Source organism: Montipora capricornis, chromosome 2 (assembly GCF_036669925.1).
Source record: "Montipora capricornis isolate CH-2021 chromosome 2, ASM3666992v2, whole genome shotgun sequence".
Classification (NCBI taxonomy): domain Eukaryota; kingdom Metazoa; phylum Cnidaria; class Anthozoa; order Scleractinia; family Acroporidae; genus Montipora; species Montipora capricornis.
Window position 1 is genome coordinate 47,150,120 of NC_090884.1, and position 12,500 is coordinate 47,162,619.

Below are 12,500 nucleotides of genomic sequence, written 5' to 3' on the forward strand. Positions count from 1 at the left end.
AAACGGATATAATTTTTTCTATAATAAAACAAATTAAGGCTGCTTCTGAGACTTGCGTTATTTGGTGTGACGTCCAGTAAGGGTCCATTTAGTATAAGCCAGTTTTTTATAGACCTCTTTCACATCTACGATTCTGAACCGGTGATTCCACGCTGTATTGACGGCATCGGGAAGTCAGGAACCCATAACCCGGAGCCTACAACTCTACTGTGTTCGTGTAACGGCGTTTTCACAGACCGATTTATTTTCAGATTGAATTTCCCGCGAATGAGACTCCCACAGGAGCCCGATGACCAATTACAAGAAATTAAGCTGACGTCATAGGGTCACCGAACCGGAACTGCCTTTGTTTTTTCCGGAAAAGATAGTCTAAAAATAGATCGGTCTGTAAAAATGCCGTTACATAGGCTCAGTATGGGAGCTGTAGGCTCCGGGTCATGGGTTTCTGGGGAAGTAATATATTTCTCATATTAATGTCTCTGTCGCTGCGCTGCTCCGTCAATATTGAACATTTTTTCTCCATATCAGCCGACACTATAATGTGAAATCACCAGCTCAAAATCGCAATTAGTTTATAGTATATTGTCTACAGTTAAGGAATTTAAGTGTATGTTTAATGTAATGTGAGAGGAGAAGAACAATGGAAAGCAATAAACCGAGAGCGAGGTCTGTCCGGGAAAATATTTGCCCCAGGTCCCTCACTGTACAGACTGAGCGTAGAAAGACCGAGCACCCAAGTTTATTAAGATATTAATTAAATAGTTTCATTTTAGGTGAGTAAAACCTAAATATATCTTAATACGTTCGTGTTTGCAACAAATCGGTATTGTACGGTAGGTTGTGACTGCTTTTCAACCAATAGGCGCACAGGATTGGTTAGTTTGGCCCAAGATCTAGAAGGTCATGTTGCAATGTTTGCAATATTTACCTTATATCGGGGAGTGAAGTATGGAACAGATTTTTTCATTTCCTGTCGCATTGTAGCCAACTCGCTCCTCATGTTTTCAATTTCTGTTTTGTATGCAACACTGTCTTTGATTTCAGGAGTGACATAAGCAGGATCAGACGGAAAGTAGTTCTTACGGTAATCCAAATGGGCGTCCACTGCTTCCAAGACCATTTCTTTGTAGATCTCTTCATTTTCAGCCTTAGGACCAACGAACCACGCTCCAACTTTGGCCCAAGGCATGGTAAAATCTTCACGAGGTGAAAATGCCTTCCTTCGGGGGGCATACATCGACTTCGGGTTTTTCCCAGCATAAAGCATCTTGACCAACTATGCCAGATTATCTGAATGGTGATACATTATGATTTAACGTTAAAAACTTTTAGAATCACTGGTGTTTTCTGAATCGGGGGTAGATGAGGAGTATTAGACAAAAAATATCGAACAAAAAAGCAAAGAAATATTGACTATTCACCTCAAAAATAAGGAATTTATGGGTTTAAAACTTTTGGAGCAAAAGAATATTAAATATTACCTTTTTTAAATTAAGAGAAGCAGCCAAACAATAGGTCGCCAATGCAATGCGATGAAAAACCTATTCACCACTAAAATTAAAAGCTCTTTACTGCTAATCTTGCTGACAAATATTTCTAGTGTGTTACTGAGAAGAACGACACGACAACATGACGACACTCACATTAATTGACTCGACACCCGCACTGTGACGGGCATCCTGTGGTAATCTGGCCGAGTAGGCTTGGGCACAACTGAAATAGCTAGTTCAGTCAATTTTCGGACTGCCTGGCTGGCCAGGAATGATTTTGTGAACACGCATGACATTGATCAGCGGTAGCCAACCTATAATTATGCGTAGGCGTAGAAGAAACAAAGTGCGTCTGGCTGACCGCATGCTTTTCGAAGAGAAGTGAGTTTCATTGTGTTGAAATTAATTTGTTGTTTTGGTTGATCAAAGCAAGTAAGATTTAGCCTGCTTGCAGGCGGTTGGATGTTTTTTTAGCGCGGAAAACTCACAGGACACGCCGTTGCCGCCATCTTGGATTTCGTAGTCGAGCAGTTTATACAAATGGAACCAAAACAAAACAAAACAAAACAAAAAACAGAATGAATTTATACCTAGATGAGCCAAAGAGCCAAAGAGCCAAAGAGCCAAAGAGCCAAAGAGCCAAAGATTTTCGAATTCCTTATCTAACGTCCGCCATTTACTTTTCATTTTAGTTGCTTCAAAAGGCAGCCCGAACTTCTCTGATTACATGTTTTTTCTTGAAATAGTAAAGCGGAAATGCACTAATGTTGGCTGTATTTATCCAGAAAGACGTATTACTCATCGCAGACGAATTATTCGTCCAGATAAATACGGAAATGAACTAAAAAGTGGCAGTTAATATACCCACTTGAGTTAGTCTGTTTAATGGGTCGAAAAGACGCACTAAACAGATGATATATTCGTCTGCGTAAATACGGGACGGGACGCTCTTAGTGGGTCTGTTAGCTGCGACTTTTTAGTCCCAGACAAATAATTCGTCTCAGTCGAGTAATTCGTCTTTGTAATTCTGGACAAATACGGGCCATATACCATTTGACTCGTCACGTTTTTATCCAGGCCAGCCGAATAATTCGTCTCAGACGATTTCGTCTTTCTGGATAAATACGGCCATTTTGTGTTAAATCAAAAGTTTGTTGGGAGTTGTATACCCTTAATTAGTCCGTTTTTCGCAATGTCACAAATAAGAAGCAAAAGCAACTAATAAACCCTTTCAATTGGTGCTAAATGCTGGCAACTTTCTCAAAAATTTGATTTTGGATAAAATTGTCTGTTGAGTGGATGGAAACCCTAAATATGCATGGCTTTAGAAAACAACTAGACGCTCCGTGAGCTTACACTGGGTTGCCTGTGGTACGCGTTAAACAAAAACAGAAGGCACTGAGTTGGGTGGTATTGAACCGCAGCGTTCCAGTTAATTTTTCCAAGTGGGATGTCATTAAGACCATTTGAGGGGTCACCCAGATGTCGTGGCAGCAGAGGGTCTTTGGCTCACACGTTTAATTATGTCCTGTCCCATTTTAAGGTCTTTTACTTTTTTAAGCTTTGGTAATAAATTCAGTTCAAAGATAACAAAACACGCTCTTGAGTGAAACTCACTCGTTTCTTCTTCAAAGGGACTATTTCACGCAAAATGATATTCCATGATTCGCAAAATGCCCAAAAAGTAGTCTGAAACATTGCAATAACCACTTAAAACTGTTGAACAACATAAAAGAAATACTGCAAAAAAAAAAAAAAAAAAAGAGAAGCATGGATGAACATAAATGGACAAGATCATCAAACGGATTCTGCACCTATCAATGTTAAGCCCGAAGGGGGGGGGGGGGGAATTCGGGATAACCACGGGAGTTTGATCGTGAGGTCTGTCTCCAGGGTAGAGATTTTGATCGTAAGGGATGTCACCAGGGTAGCGATGACCAATTATTTTTGTCCCCGGGCTGGGGAATTTGACCAATTATGTTGTCCCAGGGGTGAGGAATTTGACCAATTATTTCGTCCCAGGGGTGAGGAATTTGAATTTTTTCTTAGGAAAATGTCAAAATCCCCACCCCATGCCCAACTGCCCCCCTCCCCCCTCTTCCCCGGCCTTAACATTGATAGGTGCATTACATTTGGGTAATCTTGAAAAAGGTTGGCTCGACGTTTTTCAAAGTTTATGAGACATCGCCTGGATGAAGGTCGTTTTTTTCTCAGAATAAAATCTCTTGTGATGTAACGATAATTTTATCAGTGAAGGAATTCCACATTACCATTTTTGCGTTTTAAACTCGTGATTAACTTAAGATTTCCCCGCAACACTTTAAATAACGTGACATAACCCCTTTAAGTGAAATAGTCTGCAAAAAAAAACTACAAACTGCTCTGACGCGAGACGTTTTCCTGCATGTAATGCTTGTCTAGAGTTGCACTAAGCAAACGTTTACGCCACACACTAAGGAAGGACTGAACATGTTTCCGTTTCATAATTGCTCTTCTGATGACAGGTTAATTTTTTTGGGTTTTGGTTTTACTGGCCATGGGTTAGCACTTTTATTTTGCGGGGCTTAATTTTTGCGGATTTTGTTGATGGTACTTCTCCACAAAAATAAGTTCCAGCAGAAAAAGAAAATCCAGCAAGGCCGTAGGTAGAAATTTTTGACTGGGGGGGGGGGGGGGGGCAAAAAAGCGAGGTCTGAAGAAATGCTTTTTCAGAAAATTCTGAAATGAATGCAGAGGTATTAAACGCTAACCAACAGTAATCCTACCAGGTAAGTCTAGATTTCTCCAGTTGGATTTCCTACTAAACGTTTTCCTACTTCAAAGTTAATTGTGGCTTAGAATCGACGATGTAAATACTTACTCAGGGATCTCATTTAAAACGAAGCCAGGTTCGTTCACTTCCGCCAGTTTTGTTTTATTTGGTAAATCACCTCAGGTTCCGGTATGTAATCCGTTTCAAGATGAATAAGGAGCATCCCTTCAGATGCTTAAGGACGTTCGCGCTAATTGCTTGTGCGCAACGTTACTGTGCAGGTAACGCGACTGTAAAATGTCACGCATTACTTCGAGCATTAGTGAAGTTGAGGTTTTAAAACCTTTACAAAAACCGTGGACGATAAGTCTTGCACAGCGTTGGATCAAAGAAGATCGCCATCAGTCAAAATTGATTTAAAATATTTATGAAAGTCAAGTAGACTACTGCACGACTGATATTCGCGAGGTTTTATCAGTCGTGCACTAGTCTACTTGACTTTCATATACATATTTTTCAAGCATCAGTTAAAATAACATGGCGACAAAAACGCCGAGGAAAAAATTCCAGGCCGGCAAAAGAATGGCAAATTTTTTCCGAATCATCATGAAACTTCAAAGAGAAGTGAGCGGGATGATGGAAAAGCTCTGGAAAAGGCAGCTGATCGAGTAGACTAGTGGCTGAAAGTTTGGAAAACTCGTGGACGCACCGTTGCGTAAATTTAATAGGGCTGTTTCTTTGTAATGTTTTCATTACCCTACGAACTTAAGTTCAAAGTGAACGCATGTTTTTAAAGTTCTTTTCCTTTACTCTCGTGAAAATTGAGCAATATTTTTCGTCTTCGTGCGGACCTGCGTGAAAACAAGCAGCGATTAAATTTCACAAAAACAAACTCAGAGGATGAGCATGACGGCAATGGAGAGATATTATGCAAAATACCAACCAAATGAAGATGACCCCAGCTTAAAACTTCGTTGCTATGCTCGAGAAAGGTTTTTTTTTCGGTAAAAACCTTTCATCTCTTCAACGATCTATCCTCTCTTGGGTTCCAGTCCTTGCCCGACAGGTCACGCAAAAGCGTGACAAACGTAATTTTCCAAGAGCTTTGCAAAATCACATCGATTTTACTCGTTCAGATCATCGGTGACCCCTATTTTTTTAATCATGAATCACTTACTTTACTTACTATCTACAAAATATGATGAAATGAAAAAATTCTCACCGTAAGAAGTTATCTTTTTTTAACATTTTCTTTCCTCGTGCCATCGAATTCCGGTAGTGGTTGCAACGGATAGAGCTTACGAAAACGCTCGTCGAGGATGAACTCTACTGTTTACCACATCCCTAGCGGCGTACAATTATCTAAAAATCTCACTCCTAAAAACCTATGCACGGAAACTTTCACTCCAACAGTTTATTTTTATGATTTTCGATGGATGAGCAGATGAGGCTACATCTCGCTATTATGACCGATTTCTCGAAATTAAGGCATTTTTCCACTGCCATTTTCTCCGAAACAAAGTCGGTGACCCTCCTTTTTTTTTTTCATTTTTGGAGTAAGTACTTTATGACCTAACTCTAGGCGAGAAATGAAGAAAATCTCACCGTAGGAAGATTTTAGCGCGAACGTCCTTAAATAGCGACCACAACACTATCATTATACCCGAGAAAGGTGTGGGGAGAGTACCTTGTATACCAATCCCTACTCATTCCAGGGTATTTGTACCAAATACGTGAGTAACTGTAGAAGTGGAAATGACGTATTGTATTCGAATATTGCTGTCCCCTTCTCCCCTGTTTCACAACGAGAAGCGATCGGTTGTGAAAAGTCTCAAACTAACAAGGTAATTTCTTCTCAATACTTCAGAAAAAGAATTTTTTTCCAAAAATACATGGCGGGGGGGGGGGGGGGGACACCATCTTCTAAGGGCTCAAGGATATCATATTTTTTCACTCGTTCTCGATGATCGAGGGGTTTTTACCAAAAAGTAATAGAAGTTGAAAATAGTCTTGCTGCTTGAAAAGAAAACCGCAAAAATTAGTTCCCAGCGGAAATTTCAGTCACAATTCGCGCCGCAAAAACTTGTTTCCGCAAACCTCAAAAAATCGCTAATCCGCAAAATAAAAGTCCCGCAAAAATTTCATGGTAAAAGGTAAGGCAAAAGACAGATGAAGAAAAAATAAGTTTATATGAAACTCTAAATTTCGAATTCTCAGCGAAAGATGCATCGTAAAAACACTAAAATTTCTGCAGTCTCTAACTTCTTTGAATCAAGGGGAACAGCACGATATTTAGTCTGTGAGCAGGCCCGGATTCACCGCTCCCACGACTACTTACAAAAGAGCCTGCTGGCAGGCTACACGATGTTATGTCAAAAGGAAGAAAATTATTGATCACGTGCTAGACAACCACAAGGGTACACATGATCACCTTGTGTCAAGGTTTTACAGAGGATACCTAAACTTCGAGCCAGGATTCGAGCTAGGATCCGAGCCAAGATTCCACCCAGGATTCGAGCTAAGATGAGCTTTCTCCGCTATTTATTCTCGAATCTCCTGGTTAGGTTAGGTCTCGAATCGGTTAGGTTAGGTCTATTTAGGTTGGTTCTAGTCTAGTTAGGTCTAGTTAGAGTAAGGGTAGGTCTCGGTTAGGTCTCGAATCCTGGCTCGGATCCTAGCTTTATTCTTAGTTTATCTCGGTTTTACATCGAATGAAGAGTTAAACAACGTACCTTTTAGCGAAGAAACTTCTGTCTTTCGTTTTTAAATGTTGTTGTAATATTTAACTGAATATTTACATTTCATGTGTCGGGTCGAGAACTCTCCTTTGTTGAGTGCTAGAGCTGAGACCGGACTCTTATCTGGAACAATATCGATCAATCCCTTCACTGAAGAACCATTTCTTTCAATAATAAGGCAAAAAATGGACAAGCTTTCTTTCAAATAATTCTTGACCAACAAGGATCAGTCAAATTTCAAATTGGTTTTATTACCTGAAGAAAGTAAAGAGGTAAACGCGATTAAATTTCTTGAGTGCCGGTTTGTCTCAAGCTTATTATGCAAATTTTTGACCGAGAATATTAAATTGCAAAACATATATCACTTAAAGGTCGTTAAAAAGCTTTATTTTTGGGCTTTCATTAGGACGAAAAACGTCACAAAAACCTTTTCCAGCGTAAAATTTATTGAAACAAACAATATTTGCTATTTGAGGCAAAAACCCCTTTCTATTTTATTTGCGTGCGTGCAAACAAGAAACACAACAGCAATTAATTTCAGTGTCAGTTCAAACCCTTTTCGGAAGGACCTTGACCGTGAATAATGAAGCACAAAAGAGACAACAAGCTTTCTTTCAAATGTATCTTCACTGTCACGTTCCATTTTTTTTTACCTGAAGACTGTGCAGCCGTTGAGTACAAAACAAGCTGCCAACACACTCCGTGTCAAAAACGCAACTAAATATATTTCCCAGCAGTGTAGCAGTCCTTGGATAATGAAGCAAAAAAATGGGCAACAAGCTTTCTTTCACATAATTTTTGACTAACAAGAATTAGTGAAATTTCCAATTGTTACCGGAAGTCTGTGCGGAGTTGAGTACAAATAAATAAAAATGGCTAGACAACAGAGATCACAGATCCACTTAGGTGGTTATTCAATTCCTTCTCTGTCCTTGTTAAACCCATAAGTTACTAGACAATTTTCCCTTTAATTTCAGTGTGATAAAACACACCACACTTGGATCATATTTGAAATACAGCTCACTTTGATTACGGCTTGATGGGCGGAAAAGATTGTTGTCGAAGTCCATTACTCGTCGCTTTAAAACCCCATTTACGCACGCTAAAAAATAGGTTCGGCACGGCACATTTTTGGCACCGTGCTGTCCATTTTTGGGCACGGCACTCCAAATTTTCCATGTGTAAACCTAGTGGTCCTGAATGAAATGTGGCACCAGTGCCCAAAATTCTTTGGGTGCCGAGACTACCTGGAGGTAGTCTCGGCACGGGTAACCGAGGCAAACGCTATCCCGTGCCGTTCCAGGCCTTTTTGTCATAAATATCCACTCCTGGCGCATGCGTAATCGTCACAAAATGGCGGCCGAAGAGATACAAACACGTCTCCGTTCGCCAAAGAAACACCTGAAGAACCATGGAAAAAGCTGACCCGACGAGGGCCAAAAGAGCAACTATTAAAAACCAGGTCTTCCTGTCTTTTTTCTTCCGAGTTTTTCCAGGAGATCTCGATAACTTTCGTCCCTGGATAGACCGGCTATTGACGTTTTTAACTTTAACTTCACTTCAACTTTATTTTTATTAAAAACAGAGCTCACAATAGAGTGGCCCGCAAAATAGCAATTTCCTGATCCGTTTTGATGTAACGCATATTTTACGCTTAAAGCGCGATGCAAAATGATTGCTGGTTGTCTATCCGATCCGCCATTTTCCGGGTAAAAAACAGACGGAAATTAGGGGTGCCAAACAAAAATTGGAACCGTGCCCAGAAAGAGAAAAATCTTTAGTTTGTGGTCGTGCAAATGGGTAGTGCCGTGCCGAAATGGTTTGGGCAAGGTGCCAAAAATGTGCCTTGCCGATTTTTTGGCGGGTGTAAATGGGGTTTAAGATTCCATATAATTTATTCTTCACCGACTGTCTTGTTTATCTAATTGAAATTCAATTCTTGAGCTCCGTGAGAGTATATTTTGTTTAAAGATCCTCCAAAACACCATTTGCATTTCAATCTTCGACGCCATTGCAGGTTAATGAAATATTCTACTGTGTCCAACGGAGAAATGTACGCCTTTCTATTACCCCCTGAAAACCTAACCAAACACGCCCAGAAGACTCTACGCACAAAGACACCACTTAGCAGGGGAGTGACAAGCAAGACTTTTATCGACACGGAAAAACAATCTAAATTTACCAATTTTCCGACTGGGATTGCCATTCTAGCAACCCAGTAAAAAAGATAAATTTTAAACATAGTTGAGTAAATTTCTAAAATCATCCCTAATGTAAATTTGTGGTAATTAGGATCACCAGTGGAGCATAAAAAAAAAACACGGCAAAGATCGAGCAAAACACGACCGTATGAGAACTGAAAATCAATACTGAAAATCAATCTTTCTCCGCCAACAAAGAAATCCAACCGCGAGAGCTTTCAGTTTCTAGGTATTAGTAAACAGCTATCAAATATCTACAGCCTAAACGTGACTAAACCCCAGTCTCCCGCACATGCTGTGAAAGTCAAATAATTTTAGGGTGTAAAAAAACTCATACGTCATTATCAATTTACCAAATTTTTAAGCATTCAAAAAATTGCTTTTAATTTTCACCCATACCTATGTGGTGTCCATGCTTTGCTGCCCACAGTTGGAAATTAAGGGTCATTTTTAATCCACTTATATTTTTTGTCAACAAGATATTTCAAGTCCTTGAATTTCCCACTATGTCTTTAGATGCAAATCATAGTTCATACAGTATCAGTTTACTCGTCCTTCCAGCCGTGATTAATTTTTGTATGAAAGAACTCAATGGCAGTTGACTGTGTATCCTTTTTATATTCACGCAATTTTAGAGTGCAACTTAACTTGCAAACTAAGTTTGCAAGCACAACAACTGAAGTTATACGTATCACATAGAACGCCGATTTTGCAGTCATTTTAATTTCCATGCAAAGATCGAGTACTCGCAAGTTGTTTTCTTATTTCTGCAAAATCAGAAACAGTAACGTTTATATTTGTGTACCTTCTCAAAACACAAGACGACAATTTCAAATTAAAGATTTCCATTAAGCCGCTACGAATAACCAAATCTGGCCCCGGAAATTTAACAGACAGGGAAAAATGAAATTGAGAAAAATAGTTGAAACCACCTTCCTCTTTATTTAAGAGCTTCAATTTTCTTACATCTTAACTTTATCTTGCGTCAAACGAAAAGCAGCAGAACCTTAGAGAACAAAAAATATCTGCAGATTTTTTCGACTGCCACAATTTGTGAGATTTATCCAAACTATATCTGTAATTGATACACTGGGCGTAAACAGTTCAAAGACCAACCAATCGCAAAGCAACATTTAAAAGGTTAAGCTAAAAATTACTATCGGCTCAGCTGGTCACATCTTCAAAAAACTGTCAAGTTTTGAGTTTAATTATTTGTCCCTCCAGTCAGAAATTTTCTCAACTGAGAACTTCATTGTTTTCCATTTCAAATTAAAAACTAAAGCCTACTTGATAAAACGAATTGAAAAAGTACTGAACAGTTGACTGGATGATGTGTATAATCTGGCGTCATCCATTGTCTATTTATCACACCACAGTTCTTGTCTAATCACAGAGCGCGCAATGTACAATTGTCCTAAAAGAAAGCTAACGCACGACATTAGAATTAGAATGCAGAAAATCCTAGTAACTTTCTACAAAGCAGCCCTAACCGAAAATTTGTTAATTCTTCCGTGACGGTATGACAACTGAAATGATGATGTTCTGCATACGAGAAGCTGAGGGAGAAGAGGAGAAGGAAATAAAATATATCAGATACAATATCTCATAATTCTGTGGGATGCTATTTACACAGTCACACCCTTGTTGGTTTGCAGTAAAGCACGAGGTCAGATTAATTTTCATAACAGGTCATGTGCGTGCAGTAACTTGGGATTTAATCGCGCTTGTGGGACAATTTTATATTACACCCTCTGTGATTGGACGAGCACCGTGGTGTGATTAAAGTATAGACAATGGTTGACTTCAGACTATACATATCGCCAAATCATCTGTTGAGTACTTTTTTCAAATCATTTTATCAAGTGGATTTAAGTTTTTAATTTAAAAGAAAACAGTGAAGTTCTTGACAAAATTCTAGACTGGTGCGACGAAGAATTATACTCAAAACTTGGCTTTGAGAAAGCAGTGAAAACCGTTGGAAAAACTGTTAGCTACCCGTTGGTCAAGTTGCCCGTTTAACACAAAACCGTTAGTGTATGTTTTCGCGTGAGAGGAAACAATTATCTTTATCAAACTTCATTGAGAGCCTTAATTTTTTAAATCTTAACTTAACCGAGGTCAAATTAAAAGTAATGATAATCCACTAATTCTTACCTTAGAGAACAAAAAATGTCTGCAGATTTTTCCAACAGTGACAATTTGTGCATTTGGAGGGCAAAGATATATCCAAGCTATATCTGTGATTGACACACTGGGCGTAAACAGTTCAAAGACCAGCCAATCAAAAAGCGACCTGCTCCATTACACTCGGCTCAGCCGGTCACATCTTCAAAAATTGACGAGTTTTGAGTATAATTCTTCGTCGCACCAGTCTAGAATTTTGTCAAGAACTTCACTGTTTTCCATTTTAAATTAAAAACTTAAATCCACTTGATAAAAGGATTTGAAAAAAGTACTTAACAGATGATTTGGCGATATGTATAGTCTGAAGTCAACCATTGTCTATACTTCAATCACACCACGGTTCTCGTCCAATGACAGAGCGCGTACTATACAATTGTCCCACAAGCGCGATTAAATCCCAAGTTACTGCACGTACATGACCTGTTATGAAAATTAATTTTACCTCTTGCTCAACTGAAAACCAACAAGGGTGTGACTGTGTAAATAGCATCCCACAGAATTATACATTTGCCAGGTTTAAAGATTTCAACAGTAAACGGCTGATTTTCACTCATATGTGGTGTCCATGCTTTGCTGCGCGTAGTGCTGGGGGGCGGGGGGTTCAAAGTTATTTTTATTCCACTAAATACTTCGTGAATTCAATTTAGGATTTCCAAGTCCTTGAATTACCCACTGCGTCTTTGGATGCAAATCATAGTTCATACGTATTGGTTCACTCACCTTTCACTTGTGGTGAAACTCACATTGATCAGTGCTGCATGCAAATTAACTGGATAATTTTTCTGATGAAAGCACTTAACGGCAAGTTGAGAAAAATCACTGTATACTCTTTATATTCGTGCAATTTTAGAGTTAGTGCAACTTAACTTGCAACACACGACAAGTGATTATCGCACAGAACACGAGAAATTTGCAAAATCAAAAGAAATAAAAGTTCATGTGGGTGCACCTATCCAAAACACCAGACGTTTAAATCGTTTAAGACGAGAAAATTGAAAATTCGAATTTACGGACGTCATACCTTCCTAATGACCTTATTTTCTGTTGAATGGAGGAATGATATCAATAAAACTATTTAAAGTAGCGGCAAAAGTTGAAAATTCGTCTCATTTTAGCGGCGCTACAGCGGTTCAAA

At 39.1% G+C, this 12,500-nt stretch overlaps 1 protein-coding gene across 2 annotated transcripts in view; it reads right to left on the minus strand.

The window, feature by feature from the left end:
* Positions 1-12,500, minus strand: part of LOC138024363 (uncharacterized) — a 29,467-nt gene that overhangs the window by 16,671 nt on the left and 296 nt on the right. The window contains exons 1-2 of one of the 2 annotated variants that reach the window (XM_068871545.1): positions 6,975-6,996; positions 929-1,290 (exon numbers count right to left, since the gene is read on the minus strand). In XM_068871545.1, the coding sequence (XP_068727646.1) occupies positions 929-1,267 (339 nt within the window). In that variant the 5' untranslated portion in view covers positions 1,268-1,290; positions 6,975-6,996. Of the gene's footprint in view, positions 1-928; positions 1,291-6,974; positions 6,997-12,500 lie in introns of those variants that run through there. The other variant, XM_068871535.1, reaches the window with a different exon arrangement.